This window comes from Rhinoderma darwinii, chromosome 4, assembly GCF_050947455.1.
Source record: "Rhinoderma darwinii isolate aRhiDar2 chromosome 4, aRhiDar2.hap1, whole genome shotgun sequence".
Taxonomy (NCBI): domain Eukaryota; kingdom Metazoa; phylum Chordata; class Amphibia; order Anura; family Rhinodermatidae; genus Rhinoderma; species Rhinoderma darwinii.
Window position 1 is genome coordinate 398,366,449 of NC_134690.1, and position 15,367 is coordinate 398,381,815.

Here is a 15,367-nt window from a genome sequence, read left to right on the forward strand (position 1 = left end):
CTGTCCACCTGACATTTGTCACGGCTTCCTGCTTTAGAAAGTATGACAGCCTTGCACTGGCTGTCTGTGTATCTAAGGGTATGTTCACACTGAGTATTTTGCTGCTGTTTTTGACACCGAAACCGCGTCGGAAACAGTGCCAAAAAACGCCCGAAATCGCCTCCCATTGATTTCAGAAGCAACATGCCATTTCTTTGCGCGTTTCGGTCTCTGACCTCCCATTGACATCAATGGAAGGAAGAGAAAGTGGTTTCTGTGGCACTCAATTGCCGTGGGCGAAAAACGTGGCAAATGTTCTGCTGACAGGTCAAAATCTGCCTCAAAATTGCTGAAGGAATTTTGAGGCAGATTTTTCCGCCTGCAAAAAACTCTGTGTAAACAGGGCCTAAGGAAGAAAGTGTAGTGGTGGCCACAGACCAAGGGAGGGGAATATACCTCACATCAGAGCAGAGGGATGGAGAATGATGGGACTCACTATCAATGTTGACCTCCAGGGACAGGAATAAAGTGTAGAAAATCGGGACTGCTGACAACTATGCCGACGTAGTAGAGGCGAGCGTGGTGTTTGTCAGTGTTCTGTGATATCATTAAGTGTCATCTTTGGTTTTCTATAGGGCTGCAAGTAAACTGGCCGGGTTATCACAGTGCACAAAAGGACCAGTTGAAAGACTTATACAGCTCTGCTACATCAGTAGCATAAGATTTATATACCGGGTCTATCACTTAGGGAAACCATCAAAGAATACTTGAACTTACTTTCAGCCCTTCCATTTCACTTTCTAATTGCTTTGCATATTGCTCGCTGCGCTCTCGCAGTTTTCGGTCCTTCGAGGCTTCGGCCACTGCTGCTTCAGCTTGAGCTTCCGTCTAAAAGATGGGTAAAAAACACACAGTCGGTCAGTTATAAAAACTATAGAATGCTAAAAGTGCCCATACGCACCCGGACTGGCCTCAACTGACTATTTAATATATATATGGGGGGCCACCTGACCCTCCCCGGACAGCAGATGTCGGGAAACGAAGGATTGGGCATGTTGGATTTCACCCTGCTCGATGGTTTGATCCTGCGAGAGATAAGCCGTTGCCATAGGGGTGTAGCCGTAGCTTATTCCGCTCTCCCCAAGCGCGGATGCTAATGAAATGGAAGGAGTAGCTGTCAGCTGAAAACGATCTTAAAGGGGTACTCCAAACCTAAGAAGTGCTGGGAGATCGCTAGGATATGCAATCACTTTTTAATCCGAAGATTGGAACCCCCACCGCTCCTGAGAATAAAGGCTCTGTTTAAGCTCTACGTCCCCTTCTACGGTCTCCCTGCACTCAGGTGCTCCCGGGCATCCAGTTGTGCAGGAACTGCGGTCAGCCCCATTCACTTGAACGTGCTGCAGTTCCATGCACAGCCGGGTGGCCGGTGCACCGCAGTGCAGGTGAAAACAGTGCAAGGACCGCAGCGCTAAGACCTAGTTCACTTAAGAGTTCTTTGGCGCGGGTTTTGACGTGTCAGAAACCACGCCAAAAAAGTTTGAAAAAACTCGCGGGAAAAAGCGTCATGCCCTTTCTTCAGGCATTTCCGTCTCTGACCTCCCATTGACACCAATGGGAGGCAGAGAAAGTGGTATTCGCTGCGTTTTTTGACCACCGCGCTCAATGGCTGCGGCCGAAAAATTCAGCAAAAAACGCTGCAAGTTTTCTGCCGGCAGGTCAAAATCTGCCTCAAAACGCCTGAAGGACTTTTGAGGAAGATTTTTCCGCCTGCAAAAAACTCGTGTGAACAGGACCTAAACCTTTCATCTCAGGATTGGTGGGGGATACTGAGCGTGAACCCCGCTGATCATTATCCTAGCGATACACATCACTTCATGCAATGAGAGTGCCCCTTTAAATCTATGGGCGCCTTAAGAAACTGGTTTTATGGGTAGCAGGACCTCATCGTTTTATAAAGTGAGCTGGAAACAGAGACTTAAAGGGGAACTCTAATGCTCTGATATATCTTAGATACTTGTGAGAAGATCTTAATGATTAAGTCTGTGATCTTGGACCGCCACATATTTCTAGCAGGAAGTTTTATAGAGGGATCTTACCCTTTTGGCACTGCTCAGAGATTGCATTTCCCTTTGCTTGCAATGTTGAGTCAGATATTCAATAAGAGAAATCTCTGAGCGGTGACATAGGGTTTTGACGTCTCTCTAGAGCCTTACATTCCGGAAATAAGCGCTGGACGGAGGTCACAGAATCCACCAATGAGATCTTTCCGCACGCATCTATGACACATCAAAAGAGCGTATTCGCCGGAATTCCCCTTTAAGTTCTTATGCGATACTAAAGGTGTTGGACGGGGAGCGTTCAATCAGTCCCCATGTTCCAGTTCTCCCCACCTCTTTCTTGGCCCGCTCCGCTCTGCGCAGTTCTTGTCGTAACGCTTCCACCTTCTGCGCCACGCTCTCCGCTTCTTCTTCTTTGTCGCGAAGCTGACGCACAAACTTCTGCTTGTGGGTCCGCAGCTCTGTGAGGCGCTCGTTCATCTCCTTCATCTCCTGGACGCTCAGCTTCTGCTGGCACTGGGACTCCTTCAGCTCTTTGGTTTGGGACTTTAACTTGTCATTGGACTCCATCAGCTCCTATAAAGGAAAACAGGAGACATGAAACGTAATAGACCAAGATCCATAAATCTCCCCATAAATGACACTGAAAGACATTGTCCAGCCGAGGGAAATTCAAAGAGCATGAAAATGTAAAAATAATTGTTACCTCTAGAAATAACCTACATATAATATTGAGCAACTCTGTCAACTCTCATTTATTGCACTCATATTGACTTTAGATGATCTTTTATACTCCAGTCACATCCAGAGCTGCATTGTGTCTGCTCTATATGCTAAGCAATGGCTCAGAACTGTTAATGAAATTGCTACGCATCAGAAGCCAAAGTATTTAATTGTTAAGCCGAGCTGCCAAAAATGCTTGAGCTGCAGCTTATTAACAGTGACCGTAGTTTGTAGTTGACAATACTGGATCTCCATGTTGTACTGTAATGATCATGAGTTCCAGAATACCTACAATCCAAAGCTGCATTCACAACCCTAATGGTTGTCATTGGAAACAGTCCGCAAGCCTGCTGTCAGAGATGTCCATAACAGCTTACTAGAGATCCTATAATGTAGGTGGACAGTTTGGAGTTAGGAATAGTGAGTGCAGCTCTGGAGTATAATACAGGATGTAACTCAGAAACAGTACAGGATAAGTAATGTAGGTACACAGTGACTCCACCAGCAGAATAGTGAGTGCAGCTCTGGAGTATAATACAGGATATAACTCAGGATCAGTACAGGATAAGTAATGTAATGTATGTACACAGTGACTCCACCAGCAGAATAGTGAGTGCAGCTCTGGAGTATAATACAGGATATAACTCAGGATCAGTACAGGATAAGTAATGTAATGTATGTACACAGTGACTCCACCAGCAGAATAGTGAGTGCAGCTCTGGAGTATAATACAGGATGTAACTCGGGATCAGTACAGGATAAGTAATGTAATGTATGTACACAGTGACTCCACCAGCAGAATAGTGAGTGCAGCTCTGGAGTATAATACAGGATGTAACTCAGAAACAGTACAGGATAAGTAATGTAATGTATGTACACAGTCACTCCACCAGCAGAATAGTGAGTGCAGCTCTGGAGTATAGTACTGTATGTAACTCAGGATCAGTACAGGATAAGTAATGTAATGTATGTACACAGTGACTCCACCAGCAGAATAGTGAGTGCAGCTCTGGAGTATAATACAGGATGTAACTCAGGATCAGTACAGGATAAGTAATGTAATGTATGTACACAGTGACTCCACCAGCAGAATAGTGAGTGCAGCTTTGGAGTATAATACAGGATGTTACTGAGGATCATTACAGGATAAGTAATGTAATGTATGTACCGGTGACTCCACCAGCAGAATAGCGAGTGCAGCTCTGCAGTATAATACAGGATGTAACTCAGGATCAGTACAGGATAAGTAATGTAATGTATGTACACAGTGACTCCACCAGCAGAATAGTGAGTGCAGCTCTGGAGTATAATACAGGATGTTACTCAGGATCAGTACAGGATAAGCAATGTAATGTATGTACACAGTGACTCCACCAGCAGAATAGTGAGTGCAGCTCTGGAGTATAATACAGGATGTTACTGAGGATCATTACAGGATAAGTAATGTAATGTATGTACACAGTGACTCCACCAGCAGAATAGTGAGTGTAGCTCTGGAGTATAATACAGGATGTAACTCAGGATCAGTACAGGATAAGTAATGTAATGTATGTACACAGTGACTCCACCAGCAGAATAGTGAGTGCAGCTCTGGAGTATAATACAGGATGTTACTCAGGATCAGTACAGGATAAGCAATGTAATGTATGTACACAGTGACTCCACCAGCAGAATAGTGAGTGCAGCTCTGGAGTATAATACAGGATGTGCTAACAGTACAGGATAACTAATGTAATGTATGTACACAGTGACTCCACCAGTAGAATAAATAGTGAGTGCAGCTCTGGAGTATAATACAGGTTGTAATTCAGGATCAGTACAGGATAAGTAATGTAATGTATGTACACAGTAACTCCACCAGCAGAATAGTGAGTGCAGCTCTGGAGTATAATACAGGATATAACTCAGGATCAGTACAGGATAAGTAATGTAATGTATGTACACAGTGACTCCACCAGCAGAATAGTGAGTGTAGCTCTGGAGTATAATGGAGGATGTAACTCAGGATCAGTACAGGATAAGTAATGTAATGTATATACACAGTGACTCCACCAGCAGAATAGTGAGTGCAGCTCTGGAGTATAATACAGGATGTAACTCAGGATCAGTACAGGATAAGTAATGTAATGTATGTACACAGTGACTCCACCAGCAGAATAGTGAGTGCAGCTCTGGAGTATAATACAGGATGTAACTCAGGATCAGTACAGGATAAGTAATGTAATGTATGTACACAGTGACTCCACCAGCAGAATAGTGAGTGCAGCTCTGGAGTATAATACAGGATATAACTCAGGATCAGTACTGGATAACTAATGTAATGTATGTACACAGTGACTCCACCAGTAGAATAAATAGTGAGTGCAGCTCTGGAGTATAATACAGGTTGTAATTCAGGATCAGTACAGGATAAGTAATGTAATGTATGTACACAGTAACTCCACCAGCAGAATAGTGAGTGCAGCTCTGGAGTATAATACAGGATATAACTCAGGATCAGTACTGGATAACTAATGTAATGTATGTACACAGTGACTCCACCAGTAGAATAAATAGTGAGTGCAGCTCTGGAGTATAATACAGGTTGTAATTCAGGATCAGTACAGGATAAGTAATGTAATGTATGTACACAGTAACTCCACCAGCAGAATAGTGAGTGCAGCTCTGGAGTATAATACAGGATGTAACTCAGGATCAGTACAGGATAAGTAATGTATGTACACAGTGACTCCACCAGCAGAATAGTGAGTGCAGCTCTGGAGTATAATAGATCATATAACTCAGGATCAGTACAGGATAAGTAATGTAATGTATGTACACAGTAACTCCACCAGCAGAATAGTGAGTGCAGCTCTGGAGTATAATACAGGATGTAACTCAGGATCAGTACAGGATAAGTAATGTATGTACACAGTGACTCCACCAGCAGAATAGTGAGTGCAGCTCTGGAGTATAATAGATCATATAACTCAGGATCAGTACAGGATAAGTAATGTAATGTATGTACACAGTGACTCCAGCAGATTAGTGAGTGCAGCACTGGAGTATAATACAGGATGTTACTCAGGATCAGTACAGGATAATTAATGTATGTACACAGTGACTCCACTAGCAGAATAGTGAGTGCAGCTCTGGAGTATAATACAGGATGTAACTCAGGATCAGTACAGGATAATTAATGTATGTACACAGTGACTCCACTAGCAGAATAGTGAGTGCAGCTCTGGAGTATAATACAGGATGTTACTCAGGATCAGTACAGGATACATTATTTAATGGACTTACACAATGCCTCATTTTTTCATGTAAATTAATTCTATTTAAACTGTAAAATGATGTTGAACCTTCCCTCTAAGTACCAGAGATTTCCTTTGACATCACAATAAATGGCCGTTGTGTAGCTAGCAGTAGGTGTGACAGATCTATTTTTATGGTGGATGTAACATAAGATTTGCGCTGCTCTTCCACACGGACACATCAGCCTCTCACCTTGTTAAGATCCTCTTTCTCCTGTTTCAGCAACTTCACCTGTTTCTCAAAGGCTTTGATTTGTTTCGAGAAATCCTCCAGATCCTGCCGTGTGGCGGCACTTTTCTCCAGCTGCTGGCTGAGCTGACCGCTGCCTGGAAGAACAGAAACATGAACGGGTGATTACAATGATTGACATGTCAGATGGGCCAGATCTGTGGGGGCCCGGGATCACTAGTAGAAGTGGCCACCCATACATTTACTACAAATTATTTGGCTGGGACATCATTATAGGGGAGCCAGGCCCCGGATCCCCATCAATGGGACATGACCAGTCTGATTAACACATAGTGACTACTGTTGGGGATCCAGGAACATTCAACTGGATCATGTAACGTGCCCATACTGTGCCCCCAGCAGCTTGACAACCCAAGATTGGTCTTGGTTGTCATGCCCACTACCATTATGTTGCTGATTTGTATTACACCCTATCATTCAGCAGGTATGTGGGGGGGGGGCATATACCTTCTTTATAGGTGCACTATATGCCGCTGGAATTCCTCTCCTATGCAGTATTTATAGTTACATAGTAGTAAGTATTTATACATTGATGTAATACTGGCAGATGAATTTTAACTACCCCCCTTGGAATATGAGGAGTCCCCCACCATCTGTACAGAGTTATACACCCGCCACATCCCCCGTAACGGTCCGACATCTCACTATGGGGTATAAACCACGCAACACGCAGAGAACACATTGTGCGGGAGTGTCGCTCAGTGATGGTCAACGATTCTATGTAACATAAGACACGAGTACAGGGGACGAACTGTGACAAGGGAGATTAACTTCTTCGTTTTCGGTCTTGCGGACACAGATTTCTTGCGTTTTGGCATCACTGCGTTTTGAGAGCCACATTTTTCAATAGACGATTACAGTAATACCAAATTTATATACGTGTTTTTAGGTTTTACTACATTTGCACAATAAATATACTTCGTTTTCATGGTACCATATTGAGGCGCATACGACTTTAACACTTTTTATTCCACTGTTGGCAGACGAGGGGACAAAAAAACGAATTTTGGCGGGATACAGAATATAAATGTTAACGTTTGGGGCGTTACGGACGCAGCGATACCAATTACGCATAGTTGTTTTCTGTTTTCATTTCCAAAAATGAAAGACTTGATAAAGGAAAAAAATATTTTTTTTTAAATATTTTTTTTTAAAACTTGGCATTTTTATTTTTCACACACGCTGCGGATGGCGCAGGCACAGTTTGTGGCATTGTTTAACCGTAAATTGATAGCGTTAAAGGGTAACTAAACGTTTGACAAACTTCTGACATGTCAGAAGTTTTGATTGGTGAGGGTCCGAGCACTGAGACCCCCCACCAATCGCTAAAACGAAGCGTCAGTAGCGCTCGTGTCAGCACTTTGCCGCTTCGTTTCTGTTCGGCTTTTTTCGGAAGGCTGATGTATCAGAGTACGGGCTCAATAGAAAGCCTATGAGTCCGTACACCGCTACATTGGCTTTCCGTAAAAAGGCGAACAGACACTAACTGTACTAATCATTGTATAATAAAGCCTTCTGCAACTTTTTGATATACTTTGTGCTTCAATACCTTAATATTTCCAGATCACTGCATGCAGCAATTCCAGGTTTAAATAAAGAGGCTGAAAACCTATCCGGACCTATCTAATCTCACACAGCTGAGGGTTTGTTACAATGTATCAGTATCCCTCAGAAGCTATGAGCTTGAAGGGAGATTTGTGCTGCTGTACGTGGATACATTGTACCAAACCCATTAGGATCGGGTTAAAAGAGCATCTGTTTGTAAACAGGAATGCCTCCATTGACTGACAGCAAGCAGAGATATTGTAAACGGGTAGAAATTGCTAAATAGAGTATATTAGAAAGTAACAGAGCATTTTATTATACTCTGATTAGACTTAATTAACATAAGAGTGGACGATTTCTTTAATAAACCAGGAAAATAATCTTACGAGACCCCCACCAGGAACAGTAGATACTGGTCCAGCTTTACGCAGTGTAGTAGTCCCAGGTGTGAGCGGCACCAGTAGCAGGTCGCTCGCTATATGTCGTCTTCTTTACACTGGCGTGGTGTTTAGGTGGACACATTCCAGCCGGGCCGGGCAGCGTGCGGAGGAAGAAGGAGACGCAGGTGTGCGGCTGTTTATACACAGATTATGTGCTAAAATCAGGACCAGATGCCTCCTCTATCCGGAGAAAAGACAAACTAAACAATCAATGCTTCAGAAAAGGAGAAAAGTGACCTGCACTGCTCAACTCTCCCCAGGAAAAAAAAGGTAATTCCTTTATAAAATAAACCAGGACTGGAATGGCGTTCAGATGCCGATCCCCGATTACCAGAAGGACTCAGATCTGCTGCTGGTTATTTGTGTATCAGGCACCGACCCAAAATATTATTGCCTGCACGTGTAATAATGTATCCATGGAAATATTAACTATTAACGGATCAGGAAAAATAATATCTTGATATTCTATGTTATGTAAGGAGTAAAACCGTAAATCAAGCTAGATACAAAAATTGTCTTCCACACCGGTCTATAGGGGGCAGTATTATAGCAGTTATATTCTTGTATATAGGGGGCAGTATTATAGTAGTTATATTCTTGTATATAGGGGCAGTATTATAGTAGTTATATTGTATATAGGAGCAGTATTATAGTAGTTATATTCTTGTATATAGGGGCAGTATTATAGCAGTTATATTCTTGTATATAGGGGGGAGTATTATAGTAGTTATATTCTTGTATATAGGGAGCAGTATTATAGTAGTTATATTCTTGTATATAGGGGGCAGTATTATAGTAGTTATATTCTTGTATATAGGGGGCAGTATTATAGTAGTTATATTCTTGTATATAGGGGGCAGTATTATAGTAGTTATATTCTTGTATATAGGGGGCAGTATTATAGTAGTTATATTCTTGTATATAGGGGGCAGTATTATAGTAGTTATATTCTTGTACATAGGGGGCAGTATTATAGTAGTTATATTCTTGTACATTGGGGCAGTATTATAGTAGTTATATTCTTGTATATAGGGGCAGTATTATAGCAGTTATATTCTTGTATATAGGGGGCAGTATTAGGGCATGACCACACGTGGCGGATTTCCTCCGCAACTGTCCGCATCAATGCCGCACAGAATCTGCGTTGCAGATTCTGCTGCGGATCTGCACAAAATGTGCAGAAAATTGATGCGGACTAGCTGCTGCGGACTGCGGTAAAAGTGCTTCCCTTCTCCCTATCAGTGCAGGATAGAGAGAAGGGACAGCACTTTCCCTAGTGAAAGTAAAAGAATTTCATACTTACCGGCCGTTGTCTTGGTGACGCGTCCCTCTTTCGGCATCCAGCCCGACCTCCCTGGATGACGCGCCAGTCCATGTGACCGCTGCAGCCTGTGCTTGGCCTGTGATTGGCTGCAGCCGTCACTTACACTGAATCGTCATCCTGGGAGGCCGGACTGGAGACAGAAGCAGGGAGTTCTCGGTAAGTATGAACTTATATGTTTTTTTACAGATACATGTATATTGAGATCGGTAGTCACTGTCCCGGGTGCAGAAACAGTTACTGCCGATCGCTTAACTCTTTCAGCACCCTGGACAGTGACTATTTACAGACGTCTCCTAGCAACGCTCCCGTCATTACGGGAGCCCCATTGACTTCCTCAGTCTGGCTGTAGACCTAGAAATACATAGGTCCAGCCAGAATGAAGAAATGTCATGGTAGTAAAACCAATACGCTCCGCAGCACACATAAGATCTGCGGACTTCATTGCGGAATTTTGACTCTCCATTGAAGTCAATGGAGAAATTCCGCCATGAGTCCGCCACTGCTCCGCAACAGACAGAGCATGCTGCGGACACCAAATTCCGCTCCGCAGCCTATGCTCCGCAGCGGAATTTTACGCCTCGTCTAAACGAACACTGCTAAATTAAAGTGTAAGTCAATGGACAAACAGCACCGCTGCGGATTAACGCTGCGGAGTGTCCGCAGCGGAATTTAAGTGAAATTCCGCCACGTGTGAACCCGCCCTTATAGTTATATTCTTGTATATAGGGGGCAGTATTATAGCAGTTATATTCTTGTATATAGTGGGCAGTATTATAGTAGTTATATTCTTGTATATAGGGGCAGTATTATAGCAGTTATATTCTTGTATATAGGGGCAGTATTATAGTAGTTATATTCTTGTACATAGGGGGCAGTATTATAGTAGTTATATTCTTGTATATAGGGGGCAGTATTATAGTAGTTATATTCTTGTACATTGGGGCAGTATTATAGTAGTTATATTCTTGTATATAGGGGCAGTATTATAGCAGTTATATTCTTGTATATAGGGGCAGTATTATAGTAGTTATATTCTTGTACATAGGGGGCAGTATTATAGTAGTTATATTCTTGTACATTGGGGCAGTATTATAGTAGTTATATTCTTGTACATTGGGGCAGTATTATAGTAGTTATATTCTTGTATATAGGGGGCAGTATTATAGTAGTTATATTCTTGTATATAGGGGGCAGTATTATAGTAGTTATATTCTTGTATATAGGAGCAGTATTATAGTAGTTATATTCTTGTACATTGGGGCAGTATTATAGTAGTTATATTCTTGTATATAGGGGCAGTATTATAGTAGTTATATTCTTGTATATAGGGGCAGTATTATAGTAGTTATATTCTTGTATGTAGGTGCAGTATTATAGTAGTTATATTCTTGTATATAGGGGGCAGTGTTATAGTAGTTATATTCTTGTATATAGGGGGCAGTATTATAGTAGTTATATTCTTGTATATAGGAGGCAGTATTATAGTAGTTATATTCTTGTATATAGGGGGCAGTATTATAGTAGTTATATTCTTGTATATAGGAGGCAGTATTATAGTAGTTATATTCTTGTATATATGGACAGTATTATAGTAGTTATATTCTTGTATATAGGGGCAGTATTACAGTAGTTATATTCTTGTATATAGGGAGCAGTATTATAGTGGTTATAATCTTGTACATAGGGGGCAGTATTATAGTAGTTATATTCTTGTATATAGGGGGAAGTATTATAGTAGTTATATTCTTGTATATAGGGAGCAGTATTATAGTAGTTATATTCTTGTATATAGGAGCAGTATTATAGTAGTTATATTCTTGTATATAGGGAGCAGTATTATAGTAGTTATATTCTTGTATATAGGAGCAGTATTATAGTAGTTATATTCTTGTATACAGGAGGCAGTATGATAGTAGTTATATTCTTGTATATATGGGCAGTATTATAGTAGTTATATTCTTGTATATAGGGGCAGTATTATAGTAGCTATATTCTTGTATATAGGGGGCAGTATTATAGCAGTTATATTCTTGTATATAGGGGGCAGTATTATAGTAGTTATATTCTTGTATATAGGAGCAGTATTATAGTAGCTATATTCTTGTATGTAGGGGCAGTATTATAGTAGTTATATTCTTGTATATAGGGTGCAGTATTATAGTAGTTATATTCTTGTATATAGGGGCAGTATTATAGTAGTTATATTCTTGTATATAGGGGGCAGTATTATAGTAGTTATATTCTTGTATATAGGGGCAGTATTATAGTAGTTATATTCTTGTATATAGGAGGCAGTATTATAGTAGTTATATTCTTGTATATAGCAGCAGTATTATAGTAGTTATATTCTTGTATATAGGAGCAGTATTATAGTAGTTATATTCTTGTATATAGGGTGCAGTATTATAGTAGTTATATTCTTGTATATAGGGGGCAGTATTATAGTAGTTATATTCTTGTATATAGGGGCAGAATTATAGTAGTTATATTCTTGTATGTAGGGGCAGTATTATAGTAGTTATATTCTTGTATATAGGGGGCAGTATTATAGTAGTTATAGTCTTGTATATAGGGGGCAGTATTATAGTAGTTATATTCTTGTATATAGGAGGCAGTATTATAGTAGTTATATTCTTGTATATAGGAGGCAGTATTATAGTAGTTATATTCTTGTATATAGGGGCAGAATTATAGTAGTTATATTCTTGTATGTAGGGGCTGTATTATAGTAGTTATATTCTTGTATATAGGAGCAGTATTATAGTAGTTATATTCTTGTATATAGGGGGCAGTATTATAGTAGTTATAGTCTTGTATATAGGGGGCAGTATTATAGTAGTTATAGTCTTGTATATAGGGGGCAGTATTATAGTAGTTATATTCTTGTATATAGGGGGCAGTATAATAGTAGTTATATTCTTGTATATAGGGGGCAGTATTATAGTAGTTATATTCTTGTATATAGGAGGCAGTATTATAGTAGTTATATTCTTGTATATAGGGGGCAGTATTATAGTAGTTATATTCTTGTATATAGGGGGCGGTATTATAGTAGTTATATGCTTGTATATAGGAGCAGTATTATAGTAGTTATATTCTTGTATATAGGAGCAGTATTATAGTAGTTATATTCTTGTATATAGGGGACAATATTATAGTAGTTATATTCTTGTATATAGGGGCAGTATTATAGTAGTTATATTCTTGTATATAGGGAGCAGTATTAAAGTAGTTATATTCTTGTATATAGGAGCAGTATTATAGTAGTTATAGTCTTGTATATAGGGGGCAGTATTATAGTAGTTATATTCTTGTACATAGGGGGCAGTATTATAGTAGTTATATTCTTGTATATAGGGGCAGTATTCTAGTAGTTATATTCTTGTATATAGGGGCAGTATTATAGTAGTTATATTCTTGTATATAGGGGGCAGTATTGGGGCAAAGCCACACGTGGCGGAATTGCTCTTGAATTCCGCTGCGGAGCACAGGCTGCGGTGCAGAATTAGGTGTCCGCAGCATGCAATGGATGTTGCGGAGTTGTGGAAGACTGGTTGAGGACTCATGGCGGAATTTCTCCATTGACTTCAATGGAGATTCTAAATTCCGCAATGAAGTCCGCAGCGGTCATGCACATGTTATGTGTGCTGCGGATGCGTCTTGCTTTTTTGACATGACATTTCTTCATTCTGGCTGGACCTATGTATTTCTAGGTCTACAGCCAGACTGAGGAAGTCAATGGGGCTCCCGTAATTACGGGAGCGTTGCTAGGCGACGTCAGTAAATAGTCACTGTCCAGGGTGCTGAAAGAGTTAAGCGATCGGCAGTAACTGTTTCTGCACCCTGGACAGTGACTACCGATCCCAATATACAGCAACCTGTAAAAAAAATAGAAGTTCATACTTAACGAGAACTCCCTGCTTCTGTCTCCAGTCCAGCTTCCCAGGATGACGTTTCAGTCTAAGTGACGGCTGCAGCCAATCACAGGCTGCAGCGGTCACATGGACTGCCGCGTCATCCAGGGAGGTCGGGCTGGATGCCGAAAGAGGGACGCGTCACCAAGACAACGGCCGGTAAGTATGAAATTCGTTTACTTTCACCATGGAAAGTGCTGTCCCTTCTCTCTATCCTGCACTGATATCCTGCACTGATAGAGAGAAGGGAAGCACTTTTACCGCAGTCCGCAGCAGCTAGTCCGCATCAATTTACTGCACATTTTGGGCAGATCCGCCGCAGAATCTGCAACGCAGATTCTGTGCGGCATTGATGCGGACAGTTGCGGAGGAAATCCGCCACGTGTGGGCATGCCCTTATAGTAGTTATATTCTTGTATATAGGAGGCAGTATTATAGTAGTTATATTCTTGTATATAGGGGGCAGTATTATAGTAGTTATATTCTTGTATATAGGGGGGGGCAGTATTATAGTAGTTATATTCTTGTATATAGGAGGCAGTATTATAGTAGTTATATTCTTATATATGGGGGCAGTATTATAGTAGTTATATTCTTGTATATAGGGGCAGTATTATAGAAGTTATATTCCTGTATATAGGAGCAGTATTATAGTATATTCTTGTATATAGGGAGTAGTATTATAGTAGTTATATTCTTGTATATAGGAGGCAGTATTATAGTAGTTATATTCTTGTATATAGGGGGCAGTATTATAGTAGTTATATTCTTGTATATAGGAGCAGTATTATAGTAGTTATATTCTTGTATATAGGAGCAGCATTATAGTAGTTATATTCTTGTATATAGGGGCAGTATTATAGAAGTTATATTCCTGTATATAGGAGCAGTATTATAGTATATTCTTGTATATAGGAGCAGTATTATAGTAGTTATATTCTTGTATATAGGTGACAATATTATAGTAGTTATATTCTTGTATATAGGGGCAGTATTATAGTAGTTATATTCTTGTATATAGGGAGCAGTATTATAGTAGTTATATTCTTGTATATAGGAGCAGTATTATAGTAGTTATAGTCTTGTATATAGGGGGCAGTATTATAGTAGTTATATTCTTGTATATAGGGGTATTATAGTAGTTATATTCTTGTATATAGGAGCAGTATTATAGTAGTTATATTCTTGTATATTGGGGGCAGTATTATAGTAGTTATATTCTTGTATATAGGGGGCAGTATTATAGTAGTTATATTCTTGTATATAGGGAGCAGTATTATAGTAATTATATTCTTGTATATAGGGAGAAGTATTATAGTAGTTATATTCTTGTATATAGGGGGCAGTATTATACTAGTTATATTATTGTATATAGGAGCAGTATTATAGTAGTTATATTCTTGTATATAGGGGCAGTATTATAGTAGTTATATTCTTGTATATAGGGTCAGTTGTATAGTAGTAATATTCTTGTATATAGGGACAGTATTATAGTAGTTATATTCTTGTATATAGGGGGCAGTATTATAGTAGTTATATTCTTGTATATAGGGGCAGTATTATAGTAGTTATATTCTTGTATTATAGTAGTTATATTCTTGTATATAGCAGGAGTATTATAGTAGTTATATTCTTGTATATAGGGGGCAGTATTATAGTAGTTATATTCTTGTATATAGGGGCAGTATTATAGTAGTTATATTCTTGTATATAGGAGCAGTATTATAGTAGTTATATTCTTGTATATAGGGGCAGTATTATAGTAGTTATATTCTTGTATATAGGGAGCAGTATTGTAGTAGTTATATTCTTGTATATAGGAGCAGTATTATAGTA

At 39.9% G+C, this 15,367-nt stretch overlaps 1 protein-coding gene across 9 annotated transcripts in view; it reads right to left on the reverse strand.

Moving 5' to 3' along the window:
• CDC42BPA (CDC42 binding protein kinase alpha) overlaps positions 1 to 15,367 on the reverse strand; it is a 177,600-nt gene that overhangs the window by 53,378 nt on the left and 108,855 nt on the right. For all 9 annotated transcript variants that reach the window (XR_012883290.1, XM_075863426.1, XM_075863428.1 and 6 more), the window contains exons 12-14: positions 6,252 to 6,385; positions 2,373 to 2,615; positions 757 to 867 (exon numbers count right to left, since the gene is read on the reverse strand). Coding sequence is in view for 8 of the 9 variants with exons in the window: in XM_075863426.1 (XP_075719541.1) it covers positions 757 to 867; positions 2,373 to 2,615; positions 6,252 to 6,385 (488 nt within the window). In the remaining variant the exon portion in view is untranslated. The remainder of the gene's footprint in view (positions 1 to 756; positions 868 to 2,372; positions 2,616 to 6,251; positions 6,386 to 15,367) is intronic.